The following is an 18,436-nucleotide window of genomic DNA, read 5'->3' on the forward strand; positions in this document are numbered from 1 at the left end:
TACCCTGTATGTTTACCCCAGTGAGGTCAATAGCAGCTCTGCAGGGCTGTATCAGTTCAGGAAAATCAGGTAGGTGGCACCCCCACCCCTCCTTTTGCACTATAGTCCAGATCCAGATTGGGCCTCATGTGGGGGATCCATCCATGGACCTGTCCATATTTCATGGGAGTGGTCTTACACTCCTTGCTGCATTTGGTCCTTAAAACAGACTATATATTAGCACATTAGTTAATAATAGCATCTCATGAACATTTTGGTTGGCTGAAATCAAGATTTTAATTTAAACAATATTAAAGAGGAAAATGATTTAAGTCAGATAATACCTTTGAGACTAATAACAGGGTATAAGATTTTGAAAATCAAAACTCTTTGTCAGACACCATAAAGTTGAGAAGCCTTTAGTCATTTCTGACATTGAGAGTAGCCCATTATGTTTCATCCCTCTGACTCCACTTTCTGCTTTTATTCTTTTCCCTTCCCTTTCTATTATCTCTTCTCTACTGTAAGCTTTGCTTGGCTTCAAATAATCATTTGCATGTCACAATGAAAACAGAATAAACAACATCAAGAAGAAGAGTTGGTTCTTATATGCTGCTTTTCTCTACTCAAAGGAGTCTCAAAGCAACTTACATTCGCCTTCCCTTTCCTCTCCCCACAACAGACACCCTGTGAGGTGGGTGAGGCTGAGAGAGTCCTGATATCACTGCTCGATCAGCTATATCAGTGCTGTGGCGAGCACTGCATGTGGGAGAGCAAACCGCTCCTAACTACCACACCAAGCTGGCTTAGCAGCATTCTCATGCAAAGTTTCTGCTTGCTTAGAGTGTCCTCCTAACAGCAAAGAACAGCAATTGCAAACAGGGGAGCTAGGTTGTGTTTTATTAAGAGCACCTAAAATAATACAATAATACATGGGTACAGTCTTCTCCAGAATTCTCCAGAAGCCTTCTTCAGGCTGGATATTTTTTTTTAAAGGGGGAGAGAGAAAAAGGTTACAGGTCATGATCATAAGGCCCCTTTATCTTGTATGAAATGCTGAGCAACTATGCAGATTTAAAATGTTGCTGTTGTCAAGGTATACCTTCGCTCTTGGTAAGGAAAAAGCAAAAAGACCAAAGCACTCCATTGAAAATACAAAAAAACAGCTGTTGGTAAAATGCCTTGCTAAAGCCAGTTCAAAATACAGATCTCTTAGAAGACTGACAGCAGATGGAAATTATGGCAGTCATTGTATTAACAGTACTAGAGATTAATTTTAATAGGCACACAAAACTACCATGAGGTTGGGGGAGAAATGGCTGAAATTTCAAGTCATGTCATGATGCTAGGGCAGATGTTTATACTCTCAATAAATGTTGCTGAAATCTGGCTTCATGTCTTTTTGGTCTGTCATGGGAGTGCTGCACTGAAAAAGAAAAATCAAAGTTTCAATGATTAAGTTGAAGTCTATAAAAGCTGGTGCATCTGTAGCTACAGCATTGAAGAGTGAATATTTAAAAGAACAAATTTTAAACAAATATGCTAACTGAAGGAATATAACCACTTAGGGTTGAAACTGTCAAAAACATATGAAATATAATACAATATTTACTTTGTTTTTAAGGACAGTGGTTCAGACTTGGATCCTCAACAGCACTTTAATACACTTGAGTTAGGTGTGCCAGTTATCAACGCCAATCGGACACTTTCTGCATCTTCTCAAAGTTCACACAAATCTTTGACAGCATCCTTAGCTGACACAGCACGTAAGTTGTGGTTGCTATACAAGTACTCTTTCTGAAATGTTGAGTGCAACATATTTCAGTAAAATTCATAATGCATCAACAGTGCAAAGGTTACATTGTAGAAAAATGTATATATTACGCGTGTACAGAGAGGATATATGATTTTTTTATATATATATAATGAAAATTACCAACAGATGGGAAAAGGCCAATAGCATCCAGATTTATAATCAGCTGCCAACATTCAGGAAGATCATCAAGAACATAAAAACTGAAAGATAAGATTCAGCTAAAGTACTAGACAAAAATTTCAATTCCACAGCACAAAGTGTAATAAGTGGGATTTAGTTTAAAGAAAAAGTACATATTGCTAGCTGTCCTTAAGGGAGCTAGTTACTATCAACATTGCTAAAACTCAGCATCTCCAAGCATGCATTGAAAGCCCTATAACCAGCTTTTCTTAACTCTTGTACCATTGAAAAACCCCTGAAACATTCTTCAGGGTTTGAGAAACCCCAGAAGTGGTGCAATCGTACAGAATATGGTTGGGAAGCATAGCTATGTACATATACCCATCTCGGCCCCCCACCTTCTCACCCCCTCCAGGTCCATCATTGGCCATTTTGGGAGGAGAGAGCAGGTCGACATAACCCTATATGGTCATATCACCTGATAAATATTTAACAAATTTAAAATATATATTAAAAAATTAGTAACTCCCACCCATTCAGGAAGCCCTTCCAGGGCTGTCAAGAAACCCCAGGGTTTCACGAAACCCTTGTTGAGAAAGCCAAGTGGAATCATCCACTTCCCAGTTCCTTTTACAAGAAGAATCTTAAATAGACATGGAGTATTTTCTTTTCCTAAAGAAGAATGAGAAATTGATTCATGTAAGCTGTTGGTAGTTAAATAAGACTCTGAACTTATTTTGCCCTTTGTCTGAGTGTTTGAAATATCCCATGTTAAAAGTAATTGTTTGCCAATTGTCCAGGAAAAATATGTCTTGTCCCTTTAGCAGAAGCTTAATATAAAGAAATGGGGAGTTGAAGCTTTTCATGGCATAATTGTTGTGGATTAAATTGACATTGAATGGACAGCTAGAGGGACCAGTGTAAAAATTAGCATCCCTAAAAGTCTTTCTTCTAATGGCCTCTTAAGATGGGCTGGTATTATTATTCTTGTAATTACAAATGCGTAGAATGAGGCTTAGAAAACAGCAGCTTGATCAAGAACTTTCCATCACAATGGTTATACGTATGGCAACTATGCTACAACAGCTACATAGTGAAAACTGCTGGAAAATTACAGAACAATTTATTGAAGCATGCAGAACATCCAATTTGACAACGATTTTAAACTTGATGTGTTGACTTGTCTAGGAGAATAGTTTGAAATTATGGTTCGTGATACAAATACAGTAAAATGATAAAGCCTACTACTGGTAACTTGATATCATTATTCAGTATTTTTAGTTTTTTTTAAGACCACCATATTTTGTTGGGCTTCAGACCAAGTAATCCTCATACTCCTTTGCCAGAATCTCAAAATGAAAAAAAAAATGCATTCTAGTCTCTGCTTTTACCATTACTTCCTTGGTCCTTGCACATCTTTCACTGGAAAGAATGAAAGGCCTCTTGATAAGCACTGATAATGTGGTTTGAGAATTTAATGAAGGAGCCTTTAATCCCCCTTGCAAGCCAGAGCTTTATGTTGTGCCATGGCTCAGTGGCAGAACATCTGTTTTGCATTAAGAACGTTCCGGGTTCAGTCCCCAACATATCTCCAATTATAAAAATCAGGTAGAAAGTGGTGTGAGAGACCTGGGTCCCTGCAAAGCTGCTGCCAGGTTGCTTCCATGTAATGAAAATTCTGTGCATTGCTTTCATCATTATGAATGTGAAAGTCTGCATGTTAGCAATGCAGTCTTCATACATGGGCATTTTCTATGCCCTTTCCTCTGGCTTTTTGTTGTCTGGCTTCCCTTTTAAACTTATTCTTTACAGTGATCAGCATTGGTTCTCTGGGGCATGAACATCACAATAGCTATGCAACTTCTGGACCCCCCCCCTTGGTCCTTTTATTCACACATTTGCTTTAGTTTTGTCTCAGTTCTGTTAACATTTGAAGTAGATCAGTTGGCAACAGTGTTATCATGCCATATCAAAATATAAGTAGTACCTTTCCAGCCATCTTGCAGCTTCCCCATACCAAGAACACATGAGAAAGACTGCAATATAGCCAGAGCTGTGCATATTTTTGCTATGACAGAGGTACTATTCAGTTTTTAAAGTGGTTTGCTTCCTATGTAGTAAAGAACTACTATGATGAAAACAGGAGGGGAAGTTGTGTTTGTACATGTAATTCTTTCTTGGTTGTATATGTTCCTTTTTTTCTCTTTTAATTGTAGTACAGTTTAAAACAATGAGACGATGCTTGCAAATGGGTATCTATTGCTCCTTGTTCAGTGCTGAGGTCTACTTTTAAAAAGCTAGTAAAGTGTAGTGTGAAAGAATCCCATGACAACTTCAATAATGCATTTGTTCCACAAGAAAGCCAAAATGCTGCAGGCACAAACAGGAATAGAAAAGAATCTCAGACCTGAGATTCTAAGACGTGGTTCTTTCATCTAGTTCCCTGTATCAGTTATTGATGTGTTAATTCTGCATCTGGCTTCCTTCTTATTTGGGTATTGCAGGGATCCAGTCTTCTTTTGCATTAATTAATTACTGCTATAACTATTGTCTTGAACAATGATGAATTATTAAGCAGATTTTATTAAAATAATTATTTTCCCACAGCCACTCCTACAAAGGTCCTCACAGAGGCTCCCCCCTTACAAAGAACCCCCTGTGTGCCCCAGGACTTAGTGCAGCGACCCAGCCAGCCTGCGACTGTTCAGGTAAAGCTTCAAAATGTTCACTGAAGTAAACAGAAGTATCAACAATTAAGTAGCCATATTTTAAATTCAAGTATTACATTCCATCAGTCATTTCCCAGAATGTTGGGAAATAACATTAATCTTGCTCTTTTTTTAAGAAAAGAAAGATCCCATCTTCCATTCTCTTCTGCTTCATCCAAAAGATGACGTACACATCATCTTGTATTCTAATAGTCATATACAGGCTCCTCTGTGGATATCTAAATGTGTGAATTTGACCCACATCAGCTAAAAACAGATTGATCTGAAAAGGTTTAAAAATACAAGGGGAAGCAGAAAATTTTCCTCCTCCATCATGTGTGTCCTGAAAATCTTTGCTAATTCCCACTTGTTCAGTGGGTGTGCAACATACGTCTATATAGTTTTATTTATTTATAATTATATTCTTGAAAGGTTTGTATATAGATAAAGAAATTCAGTATTAAAATCAAGCTAGACACTGTACCATCCACTTTTGTTTGTACTCCAAATCTCAGTTGTTTTTTCTGTTCATCATGCTTCATTTTTTGCTGCAGATATTATAAATCTTTCAGTACAAAACTGGTGATTCCAGATTTCTGCAAATCTAAGTGTGAAGTTAGTATAAGCTTCCTAGTTAAAGTGCAATATTGTGCTATCTCAATGTAACAGCTGACCTCCAAATATTCTTTAGATTTTATACTTATCGTTGATTAGTTAACCGTTGTAAGAAATAAAATGCAGTTTTAGTTTGAACCATTCTAATAACTGATTAAGAAATGGCAATAATATCTTCAAAACACAAGATATTAGTGAGGTTGCAACATTGTAAAAGAAAATAGATTCCTTTGTGCCCCAAGAAAAAGAATGTAAAAGCGTAGTTCTTGATATTTTTCTTACAACTAGGACAGTTTTCACAACAGAAATGTTTTTCTCCCTTAAGATAGCCCAATTTAATATGTTCCAAACCATTAAGGACCAGCTTGAACAAAGGACTCGTATACTGCAAGCCAATATTCAGTGGCAGCAGGAAGAGCTGCAGAAAATTCAGCAACAGCTCTGCATAGTACAGGAGTCCAACATACAGGTGAGCCCTACCCCAGAGAATGATTCCATTTAACAATGCAGATCAGTGGGAAATATTGTATAAGATATTTTAATGGAGATTATATACTGTGTTAAATACAGACCTCTCTTTCTCACTTGCCTTGAAAGCACCTTGCTGGGCTTTCCATAAGTTGATTGCAAGTTGATGGCACATGTATGTATGCAGGTCTGGTGGAAATTAATATGGTGTGGCAGATTTCTAACTGGGTTGGATGCTCTTTTTGAAAATACATGGAGGTGCTAGGCTTGCCAGGTCCCTCTGGGCAGCTGGCGGGGATTGAGCTTACTAGAAGCTGGGAGTTTCTTCAGATGTTTCAGTGACATGCCCACCTGAATTCCAGAGTGACCCAGAAGCGATGTAGGCATGTTGCAGATGTCTGGATGATGCTCTGGTTTTTAGCCAGAATTATGGCAGAATTAGCTTCTACCGTAGAGTTTTTGCTCCCAAACCAGAGCATTGCTCTGACATCTCTGGTGTACATACTTCACTTATGGGTCATGTAGTCACATTGCTGAAATGTCAGGTGTTCCTTCCTTGTTTGGGGGTAATTTCCCCCACTGACCAACTGATCCATGGCAGAAAGATGGGGCCTGGCAGTGGGGGAACCACCACCACCAAGGGACTTGATATTCCTACGCAGTGCTCCGAATAAAATTTGTCTTAGACTTATCAAATACCTTCTGTCTATTTGTGTTGGCTGCTTTATTTTGAATGATTAATCTTTGATTTTTCCTGTACTTTCATATTTTTCTTTACCAGTGAGTTGTTATCAACGGGGGAGAAAGGGAAAAGAAAATGTGACTTTGATATTCTGTTGCAGAGAATGTATTTGTTTCTTTTTATATTTGTTGTACTTTGCTCAGAGTGCATTTCCTCTCTCTCATGTATATTGTATTCCTAACCTCGTTGAATCCACTTCAAATCGAGGAAGAATGCACACCAGAACATGAAATAATATCTATAAAACAGCACTTTACCGTTCAGGCTCTCTCTTGAAAGAAAATGTTCCTTGACTATAAATTCAGTGTGATATTTTCCCTCCTGACATCTTTAAAAAAAATTGCTCTTGCTAAGAGTTTCCTGGTTTGATCAGCACAGATGGTTAAAATGTCTGTTTTCCAAAAAGCATGCCTGGAACAGATTTCTTCAGTTGCTTTTCTAATATGATGGTGTCTGTTTCCAGATATGAGAGAATTGCTGTCCCTGCTTCTTTCATGAGAATATTAATGAGGCTGCAATAAGGAGAGATTAGTAATAGGCTTCTCATGTCTTTGCACACTGCAGGAAGAGTCCTGAGATTAGTTGACGACACAAGTGTGAACTTTCTGCTTTATCTGCTTAGACTTGCATACACTGAGGGAACAAAAGACATCTGAATACCCCTCCGTTGGGGCATGGGAGGCGTGCACAGTCTACTGTGTTCTATGTATACATTCTAAAATGTTTTATGTCAACGGCCCAGAGCCATAGGGAAGGGCGGTATAAAAATCTAAATAAAATAAAATAAAATAAAAAAATAAATACTGAGTGCCAGGAGGGGAGGGGGGTTGTGGTTTTGGTTGGGTTATTTTAAACTGATTATTTTATTCAACTGATGTAAACCACAGGCTGGCCGGGAGTGATGGTAAATAGATGAAATTAATAATAAATAATAACTTTCTATAGAATGGTATTTTTGGCTGCTTATTACTCTATCTAGTTAACTGCATGATGAAAAGAAGCTTGTACTGCTTCCACATGGGAATTTTCTCTGCACATGGGCAATGGGAAACTCCCACAGGAGTCCAGGTGATAGGGGGCTATGAGGAACAAAATTTCTTGTGTGTCTGTACTTTTATGCAAGCACAATGGAGAGAAGGGTGAGAAATGGAGGGGCAAAGACAGCAACAGCTTCGAGCGAGGTAGAAACAGGTGTTCGCAGAAACCATTCCAACCAGCTCCCAACCCATTTTTGTGTACCCCCTATATTAACGCATGCCCAGATGTACGTTGGCAATTGAGGAACAATTTAACTGACTATTTCTGATTTTTTTTCTTATGGCTTTTAATATTTAAACAAATGATATCAAATTGCTGGTGTTGCTGTCACCAACATCTAAAGGCACGTTTGTGTCTGTGGTATTTTAGTGTATTGCAGTTACAGACCAAAACACAGAGTCAAAAATAGTATGTTTGCATTTTCTTTCTTCTTTTTATTTGTATATTCATTGTGAGATAACAAAAAAAGCACCTTATTATACTCTCAACATAATCGATTCTGATCATTTCTGGAAGGAGACATAATCCTTCTCAGCTGGGAAAGGAAATGTGTCTGCCCAGAGAAAGTCATTATTGTCAAGAATATAGGGTTCAGCTTATATGTACCCCCTCCTGCTACAGATTTCATACTCCCTCTCATTCTGTTCCTGGGTCCCCTTTTCTCCTGGAGCATCTATTAGGGGGTATATTTTGGGCTGCAGCAGGAGAGGAAGGTAGGGTTGTCCTGCTCCCTGGATGGCAATTAATTCCATCTGCAGAAATCTCTGGTGGATCCAAGTCATGAATTCTTCAGCACTTCTTAGTTTCCTCATTACCCAGTTCTTGATCTGAAACCTGAGAAGTGCCATCCTGAATTCAAAGATGCTTGCAGACCATCATGCCATCCAACATACATGGAAGATCCTGCATTATTCCCAGACTAGAGGCAAAGCCCATTGTATGCGGAAATACAGTGGGCGCTAGCCTTTCCCCGCAGGGAGCCCCCGGCAGTCGCGCGGAGCACGGCTGACGGGGGCTCCCTTGGCCGGCGGCCTGACGCGGCGAGAAGCGCTTCAGGCAGGGAGCTGCTTCACGCCTCCCGACGCGTCAGGCCGCCGGCAAGAGAGCAATTGCGAGCCGCGCAGAGCACAGCTCGCAGTTGCTCCCTTTTCGGCAGGGCGGGAATCGGCCGGGCCAATCGTCTGTCCGGAGGAAGGGGCCAATCGGCACCCTTCCTCATCCCGGACAGAGCTTGCCCTAACTCCTCCCCCTAAACCCTTACAGCTTTATTAAGTCCGTGGCGCCACTTGTAAAGAAGTGACTAGGATAGCTGTGCTTAGAGAGCTATGTTTGCCCTGTTCATAAACATATGGGTTTGATCCTGTGGATGTGTTGAGCTAACAGAGGACTTTTCCTTTGGCAGAAAGACTTTCTGTGAGGCAAGAGTGTCGCCTGCTGGTCAAATAACTTCATGAGTCAGGGGAGGGTTCCTTCCACAGTTGGATGGAACTTGAACTAGTATAGCATGTGATCCAACGCTATTCTTTTTTGCATTCTTCTTGGGAAGATGTCTATCACTCAGAACAATGGCTTGTTTCCTGTCCAGCAATTTCTGCAGCTTGGCTTAGATCCTATGTAACAATTTCTACCCATTGATCTACTTTCATTGTTCCTTCCTCCTAAAGTGGCCCCAAACTCCCAGGCACAGGATTGGAGGACTTTTGGGGCTGCCATAAGAGGACGGAACCTTCCTCTGCAGGTAGAAGTCTTTGTGCCACACTCAATCTGTTTTCTGCAACGGAGTCCTAGATCAAATTGAGCTTTCCAATAAATCCATCATAAACATTATTCACAGCATCACAACATTGAACTAGTTTATATATCTTGGCTTAATTTGCCTGACATTAAAAAAATAATTTTCCAGATGTTTTTACAGCAATCTACGGCATCTCTGAATTTTGCCAGTCTGCAACAGCCAGATCCTCAGGGGAAATCGGAGGGGGTTTCTCAGCCGCCACCACAGCAGCATATTCCAAGACCTCATCTTCAGGGACAGGCTGCAGGTTCTCCAACAGCAGACCATGAAATATTAAGAGAAGAAAATATCCTGTTGAACCAGGTAAACATACCTGCAGAGAGAGAAAAGATTGGGGAACCTTGCATTATCCATTTAGAGAGGTTTTTTAAAAACACACACACATACTTGTTTTTGGTAATTGTTTTAGGGCAATCCAGGTAGTGCAAATAACCTTTATTCAGCAGTCTTATTCTAAGTAAATTTTTAAGAGCAACAGAAATATTATCTCCAAAGCAGTTTATAAGTGATGCATCAAATCACCTGGTGGAATGAACTCCCAAAGGAGCTGCAGGCCCTGCAGGAGCTTCCGGTGTTCCGCAGGGCCTGCACAATGGAGCTCTTCTACCAGATCTATAGTTGAGGATGCACGACAAGGAAGATCTGTATGGCCCCCCTTCAATGTGTATGTGGCCATGGGTTTCACCTGCCCCCCCCTCTTCCCTCCTCCTTCTATGAGTTGTTAGTGGGGGGAATGGATTGATTGTTTATAGAATTGGTTTTTCCATCTTATCTTTTCTTGGTGATTTGTGATTATGGATCTCTGTGTTTCATGTCTGGGGTTTTAAAGGGAGTTTTACTGGGGATTTTATTCAGACTGTTAAAACCCACCCTCTAAGCATCACCAGTACGAAACTGTCTACTGAAGGTAGGCTTCTTCTCACTTGGATCCAGATGCAATGCAGCTCCAATCTGAGCTCATCCACCAACAGTGGAGTATCTCAGAAAGATACAGTGTGTGTGTGGGGGGGGGGGATTATGGTGTTAAATCTTCTAGTGCACTTGTGTTCCTGCACCCAAAGCAAACAGCATTTCCTACCTAAAATACATATCGATTTTGATCTATGTTTGCTGTACAGGGATACCAGTTCAATTTCTAGTTGTTCAGGGCATTAAAAATAAATAAAAAACATTCACACACTTCTAGAAAGTTAAGGACACTGAAATTGTATTTCATTGTTGCCAATCCTCCTTTCTAAGTTTTGCACTGATTTAGACGATTTTCATTGAATAATCATCTGGACGCTAACTGAATAAATGTGAATTTACATGTTAATTAAAAAAAAATCCTTGTGTTTTGGAGAGCATATAGTGAAGGGTGTGAAATAATTTACAGTTTATTAATCAAGTGTTTTGTTGGGAAGAAGTTCCATGTATAATATTATCTTTGTTCATTTTCTGTCATGGTACAACGGCTAATGGCTGCAGAGCCAGTTTGGTGTAGTGGTTAGGAGTGCGGACTTCTAATCTGGCATGCCGGGTTCGATTCTGCACTCCCCCACATGCAACCAGCTGGGTGACCTTGGGCTCGCCACGGCACTGATAAAACTGTTCTGACCGGGCAGTGATATCAGGGCTCTCTCAGCCTCACCCACCCCAGAGGGTGTCTGTTGTGGGGAGAGGAATGGGAAGGCGACTGTAAGCCGCTTTGAGCCTCCTTCGGGTAGGGAAAAGCGGCATATAAGAACCAACTCTTCTTCTTCTTCTAACATACATAGAACTGCCCTTGAATTTTCATTGCAATTATTATCCCCCCCCCCCGGTCAATTAGTTAACTAAATAGCCTGACAGCTCAGCCTAATCCAGTCTTGTTAGATCTCAAAAGCTAAGCAGGCTCAATTTTGTACTTGGAGACCCCCGTGAAAGTCCAGGCTTGCTACTCAGAGACAGGCAATGGCAAGCCACCTCTAAAGATCTCTCGTCTTCAAATACCTTAGAAGTGTGCAATGCTAGACCCACATTTAGTTTGCTGTGAATGTGGATTTTCCCTTTGTTGCCCTAAAAATCTAACAGGAATGCAGCACATGAAAGTCTGGTATTGAAAGATTTGGATGAACAGTTTTGTAGGAACCATTTTACTTTTTACAACAAAAAGCCCACAATATGTTAGTAGCACGGAATTTGGAGAGTTTTGCTCTCAGATTGGATTTTACCCCCAGCCTTACTGCAGCCTCTTTCATTCACCAAAAAATCCACTTCTGAGGATTTTTGAGAGCAACCTTGAAATCAGGGCAAGGTCTAGAGCAGAGGTAGTCAAACTGTGGCCCTCCAGATGTCCATGGACTACAATTCCCATGCTGGCAGGGGCTCATGCGAATTGTAGTCCATGGACATCTGGAGGGCCGCAGTTTGACTACCCCTGGTCTAAAGTGAGATGCTAAGGGAATGGGAAACAAATAGAGATTCCTCTTCCTTGTTTGAATGCCCTTGCATGTAAACAATAGAGCCTTGGATCCCATTCAAAGCCTTTGACTGCTCTTGTTAACTGTTCCAGGATCAGAAATCAGAGAGAACCACACAAGGGATGCAAGAGAGCTGTCATCCTTCCAGCGGTTTAACGCCACAATTTAGCAACTCTTCTGGGCTTTCACAAACTGTGAGTCTAGCGCCACCTGCTGAGCTTGTACAGGATAACAGCCACCGGCTTAGCACTCCAGACTACAGCCACGACCGGCAGCTGAGGTAAAATCATTGTATAGCAACATGCGGAGTTGTTTTCTTTTGTTTACAAAAAGGGACATGATTGGCCATTTATCTATTATATAGTAATCCACTAAAGCAGGGGTAGTCAACCTGTGGTCCTCCAGATGTCCATGGACTACAATTCCAAATGCTGGCAGGGGCTCATGGGAATTGGAGTCCATGGACATCTGGAGGACCATAGGTTGACTACCCCTGCACTAAAGTACTTCATCACTAAGACAGATGTAAGACAGATGTTCACTTTATCATCTTAGAAGGATGTATATTAGATTAGGAGGGAGCTTTTGAGGAACACAGATTTGGGCTTTAATGTTGCATTTCTATGGCATGAAATAAGATAACAGGTCACAGAGAAAGTGTATTCCCACAGGAAAAAGAATGCGAACTAGGAAGCATCTACTCTGTTCCAAGTTAGGTGCCACTTTAGTAGTGCTGATCTGAAGGGCATTAAGGTTCACAAAACGCCTTTTGCAAATTGAAGGATGGTGACAAAAGTCCAGGGGCGCATGTTCATTAGATACCACTAGAACATGGGTTCACTGTGTTAAAAGTGTCCCTGGCCCATGAACAGCCACAAGAAGATTACATTGCATGGTAAAGGTATGTAAGTACTGCACATGGTAGTGGTACTGGAGAATTTGTGGCAGGGTTTCTGCTTTTTGCAACAGCCCCATGGCAATCACAACGTGTAGATGTCTCCCAGTGAGGGATAGAATTAATTTATAAGAGAAGAGGCAGGCAGTGTGCATGATTGAGAAAAAGGTCTGAAATTCCTTTTTATTTCAGAAGGAACGGAAGTCTGTCTCTGAACCCAGTTACCTGCTCCAGTGTCTTGGCTGTCAAATATACAAATTAGCCTTTACAGCACAATACGTCCTCCTTCTCCCTTGTGTGCAACTCACTTGTTCTTCACTGGCATTGAATTAATATTCTTTAATTTTCTGTTCCTTAGACTTTTACTCAGTCAGCCTATTCAGCCAATGATGCCTGGTCCCTGTCATGCAAGGCAGTCATCAGACATTGGTGTGGCTTCACATCAAACTAAGTATGTAATATTTATTTGGGGGGAAACATAAATTTTGAAATACCTTTAAAGTGGGATCATGAAACTACTACTCATCCAGTGAGGTACTTGGGCTAAGCAAATTGTGTCAGAGGCGGAATGGCTCCACTTTCTGACCTTCCAGACTCACTACCTACATTCCTAGATCCTAGTTGCCAAATACTTCCTTCCTCCGCTGATCATGTGCGCAGCTCCTCCCGTGCCACCTTTTTAAGAACCTGGGAGGTAAAGGGATGTAATAACTGTTAGAAGGGTCGTTCATGTAGGGAAGCTTGGAGATGGATTCTTGAAAAGTAGGCTACTTGCAAAATGGAACAGGTGCCACAGTGCCATTAAATACCCAATTTACCTACTCAGACCATAGTTTCTTTCCGTTTATGCTCCCAGTTATCTTGACCACTCTTAACTGCAGAAGCAGAAAACACTGTGACTGTGATCCTGCATTGAGCAGGGGGTTGGACTAGATGGCCTGTATGGCCCCTTCCAACTCTATGATTCTATGAATTTATGATTCTATGATTCTGTGCACGAGGTTTCATGCCAGGTTACCGGCGAGAGTTTTAGTCATGGCAGGTTGCCCCACCTCTTCCTGCACCCACACGGAGCAGCATTTGGCCCAGTGCGCCTCATCTGCCCCCCCGATTTGTGCTCCTGTACGGGAGCTGGGGCAGTGAAGTTCCCAGTGCATAAACGGTCTATGTGATTGCAACCCCCACCAACTGGCTTAAATCATGAAAACTGATTTAGTGAGAATGTTGCTGCTTTTATATTTCACAGATCCCCCTGAGGAGGTTCAATGTGAAGCGCATAGGGTTTATTACCAGTTTGGAATAAAATCATCTTTCTATTTTATTTTTTATTCATTTCATTTGTTTTGGGATTTATAGTCTGCCCTATCCTTGGGAACTCAGGGTGACCTTCCCAGTGCACTCTTGTTTTTTCTTCATCTCTTTGCTCCAACTGATGCAGTCCTTTGTTTTCTTCTTACTGACCCCAGTCAGCTGGCTACGTCTCTATCTTGCCCCCAGTCCACCTCCTCCAGTACCTGTAAGCACTTTCAAAATGGCCCTAGGTGTGTTTAGTTGAGCAGAGGGATACGGTGAAGAAATAAATGTATTTGATTGCCTAACATCACATGTGCTCAGTAAGAGAGGAATCTCCTCAAGTACTCAGGTTCTGAATCAGCGGCACCTCTTATTCCTACCCTATCGTTAAATAGTAATTGTGCTGCTGGATTTCCTTCCCCCTGTTAATAGGTATTCTCAAAGCCTACAAGCGTTCCAAAGTTTGGAAGTGCAAGCTTCTGGCAGCAGTGCGCCCGTGGTGCTGATGGAGCAAGCGGTATTACATTCTGGGTTCTCTGCAGCTCCGCCTTCTCAGGCATCACCTCTGCCACCTATGCAACTAGAACGTCAAACGCATCAACAGCAATGCTACCTTCAGGTGGGCTGTAGCAGAAATGACCAAAGCCCCTTCCAGTCCTTCTAAGGAGACGGGAATAGAACTGTGTTGTAGTGGTTGGAGGGTAGGACTAGGATTCTAGGAGACTCAGGTGTCTCATACATTTGGGCTTGACTGTCTTATCATTTTGGACACACTTAGCAGTGATGAGACATTCATGAAACATTATATGTCAGATCAACAGGCAAAAAGGGATGCTGAGGTTGGAAAAGTAATTTTGCAGTTGTTGTTCCAATGAGAACCTCACCCCTCCTGAAGGTTAGTAGCTCACTAATAGTTCCAATGTGCGGCTTCATCAGATTATGGAAGATAAAAACAGAGTTGCACTTACCTGTAACTGTTGTTCATCAATGTCTTTTGTACTGACACACATTCCCTCCCTCCTGCCCTGCTGTGAGCTCTCAAAAAATAAAATTGAAAAAAGAATGGAATCTGCTATCTAGGATTTCCATGTACTAATGTATGTGTGGTTATACATAAGTGAGCTCGCTGCAGCGTAGGGGAATTAAGAGGAGGGAGTGACCCACCTACAGAGAACATGACACCTGTGATGTGAAAAATTGTGTGCGATGGCTCCTAAGGGCAGGGCAGTTTTAAGATAGGAACAACATGTATGCAGCCAGCCTGTACAGGCACAGTCCCAATGTGTATCTGCACAGAAGACATTGATGAACAAGTTACAGATAAGCGCAACTCGTTTTTTTTCTGTCCGACCTGCCTTATAGGGTTGTTATGAGGACAAAATGGAAGAAGAGCTGGGTATGCTGTTTTGAGCTTTTCAGAGGAAGCAAGGAGCAAAAATGTAACTTAAAAACCTGTTCATTTTTTGTTCATGTCATGAAAACAGCAATCTGCAATCTAGAACAGACTGTTTTGATTATACAGGAAACGCTACAATGGGATCCATGTTGAGTGAATTTCCTTTTGTTTTGTTAATCCTGACAGCTTCAATATTCATTCATTTTGTTTTCCCTAAAATTATTTATGTTCACCTCAAGCTCCCACTGAAACAGGAAATATAAAATATGAAATAAGGGTCAACTTGTACAAGCCAATCTATCTATGAAGAATATCTACCATAGTCCACTGTTAGACTAGGATCTGGGAGTCTTTGGAACCCCTCTACTAGGAAGATTTCTGGTTGCCTTCGACCCAGTCATGCTCTCAAGTCTAAATACCTGATAGGGTGGCTGTGAGCATAAAATAGAGGGGAGGGAGAAAAATATATGCTGTTCTGAGTTCTTAGGGGAACGACAAGATAAATATGTAATTGATCCAAAAAGCTTGAGTTGCCAGAAATGAAGTATTTAGATCCCTTAAGCCAGTGGTCCCCAACCATTTTATCACCGGGGACCACTCAAAGCCTTTTACTGAGGCCCGGTGGGGGGGTAGTTTACTCCTCTACTTTCAACCACTGCCCTGATGCTCTCTAATCGCTATAGTAATGTTTAAACATCCCTTCAAAATAAGATACAGACAGGCCACAACAATGAACATAAGGAACATTTTATTTTCATGGAAATTTTAACTCATGACAATGACAAATCAATGGGAACCCTGAGCTTGTTTCTCTGCAACGAGATAGTCCCATTTGGGAGTGATGGGAGACAATGACACCCAAAGTGTGTTGTAAAGGACTGGGGGGGAGAAGGTGTCCTTCGGGGACCACCTCCAATTAGTCGAAGGACCACATGTGGTCCGCGGCCCACAGGTTGGGGATCGCTACCTTAAGCTACTCACAAGAGCCTCTTGTGGCGCAGAGTGGTAAGGCAGCCGTCTGAAAGCTTTGCCCATGAGGCTGGGAGTTCAATCCCAGCAGCCGGCTCAAGGTTGACTCAGCCTTCCATCCTTCCGAGGTCGGTAAAATGAGTACCCAGCTTGCTGGGGGGTAAACGGTAATGACTGGGGAAGGCACTGGCAAACCACCCCGTATTGAGTCTGCCATGAAAACGCTAGAGGGCGTCACCCCAAGGGTCAGACATGACCCGGTGCTTGCACAGGGGATACCTTTACCTTAAAGCTACTCACATTTCTAGTGTTCTGCAAACTTTTTATTCTAGTTAACAAGGTTCATATAGCATGGCAACCATTTGCCATGTATGTCTGATAAGGAAGCAGAGGCTTTGATTTTTGATTGCATCAAATTTTGCTTTGTCCACAGCTGCAGCCTGTAGGCCCTCTGCACAGCGAGCAAGCAGATTCTCTGATCTTGCCTTCCTACTCGCCACAGCAAGGGAGCGTCACCTACCATCAGGTGCAGTCGCAGCAGCCTGCAGCCAGGAGGACCATCAGTTTGCCAGAAACTTCGAACGTGCCACAACATCTACAGTAGAATCAGATCTGCACTATCGGTGCACAGTTAGCTTTATTTAATGGCGGCTGGGGCGGGGAGGGGGGGAATGCTGGCTTTTGCACATGTGTTCTTTTCAAAGCTTTGTGATAAAAAGAGACTGTCAAGTGCGGACCGTGGTGGATAGTGCAATAGAAACGAGCAGGAATCACTTTGCAGATGTTTGCACTATTTTGTGACTGTGTTATGAACAGTAATACTAGTCTGTACAATCACATGCAAACTGTGACACTAACTGGTGTGTCTCAGTGTAAGCATTGTCTTCTGAATACTTTGACCAGAAAGTATTTTGGCTATTCCCCAAAAAGTAGACCCAAATTACTTGGCCTTCACTATTTTGACTGAATATAAAAAGCACTAATTCAGAGAGATCTATTGAAGAAAAAAAATAAGAGATTATTTTATTAAATGTAAACATTATTTTGCACAACTGCACAGAGTGTAACCTAGCACTTTCAGTAAAGAAAAGTATGTTCTGGTGGCCAAAAACAAGCACTTCCAGTGATATATAAAACATAATGCCATTGATTAAAAACCATGTCCTGCAGTATAATAGTCCTCTGACCCATAACCTGAGAGTATTCAGCTTGTTACCTTATTCTCATTATTTATAATGTTTTAAAGAAATTACACTGGACAGTTTCTGTTTATGCAGTGGTCTACAACTTATAAACAGCAAATCTAAGCACAATCATGCAGCTATTGTTACAGCATACTTGTCCTACTCTTTAAACACTTTAAAGAGGGTCTCCTACAAACTGAACAGCCCCCTTCAGAGAACAAGCATCTGGGGGGAAATATGCACTGTGTTACAGCCCATTAAGTGGGAAAATGCTGCAAACTATTACATATCTGTGTCATTATGATCTTTAGGATTTAAAGAGTTGCACTTTTGTATGTTTTATGTTGATGTTTCTTAAAAAAAGATTTTATGTAACTATAAAAGAAGTTAGTGTATTATATAGCTGTTGTTTAAAAAATACCCAACCCAACCCAACCTATTTCTATATAAAATAAAATTATATGGGATTATGTGGAGGTTATTTTGTATATGACCTACTGGTTCATTTCACAAATCTAAAGTTTTCTCTTCTGCTTTTTTGGGGTGGGGGTTGAGAGGGAGGGAAGCATTTTACAATAAATTAATAATTATTAATATTTTGGTAGAGGCAGTTTCTCATGCTACTCCCTGCAGCTTCAGTCAGCATCTGATAGGAAGCATGCTGGGCCAATGTGTTTTGTGGTAGCCTGTGGGCTATTCATGCCCCTTAAGAGTGACTTGGCTCAATATGAAGGTGGGGCAATTCAAGCAGGACTGTCTCCCAAGCACGTAAAATTCAAAGTGGTATAAAAATAAATCTGAATTCATTTGGTTTTGTTCCTCAGTAGTAATACTGGGCAGCAAGCATCATGTTTTTCATGTCAAAAAAATTAATAAAGATTTAGGCTGGTGCCAATTGTGGAACATTTTGGAGAGGAGAATCTCTTGATTATGTGGGTTCGGGTGTCCCAAAACTTATTCTGTGGCGTAGAGTTTAT

General features: G+C 41.3%; 1 protein-coding gene across 5 annotated transcripts in view; it reads left to right on the top strand.

Annotated features, from left to right (window-relative positions):
- NPAS2 (neuronal PAS domain protein 2) overlaps nucleotides 1-18,362 on the top strand; it is a 76,964-nt gene extending 58,602 nt beyond the window's left edge. The window contains exons 13-20 of one of the 5 annotated variants that reach the window (XM_077343530.1): nucleotides 1,604-1,745; nucleotides 4,523-4,623; nucleotides 5,597-5,707; nucleotides 9,402-9,584; nucleotides 11,815-12,002; nucleotides 12,976-13,068; nucleotides 14,343-14,529; nucleotides 16,709-18,362. In XM_077343530.1, coding sequence (XP_077199645.1) covers nucleotides 1,604-1,745; nucleotides 4,523-4,623; nucleotides 5,597-5,707; nucleotides 9,402-9,584; nucleotides 11,815-12,002; nucleotides 12,976-13,068; nucleotides 14,343-14,529; nucleotides 16,709-16,879 — 1,176 coding nt within the window. In that variant the 3' untranslated portion in view covers nucleotides 16,880-18,362. Of the gene's footprint in view, nucleotides 1-1,603; nucleotides 1,746-4,522; nucleotides 4,624-5,563; nucleotides 5,708-9,389; nucleotides 9,585-11,814; nucleotides 12,003-12,975; nucleotides 13,069-14,342; nucleotides 14,530-16,708 lie in introns of all 5 variants that reach the window. The other 4 variants (XM_077343527.1, XM_077343528.1, XM_077343526.1 and 1 more) reach the window with 4 other exon arrangements.
- The last annotated feature ends 74 nt before the right edge of the window (nucleotides 18,363-18,436 follow it).

Source organism: Paroedura picta, chromosome 6, assembly GCF_049243985.1.
Source record: "Paroedura picta isolate Pp20150507F chromosome 6, Ppicta_v3.0, whole genome shotgun sequence".
In the NCBI taxonomy this organism is placed as follows: domain Eukaryota; kingdom Metazoa; phylum Chordata; class Lepidosauria; order Squamata; family Gekkonidae; genus Paroedura; species Paroedura picta.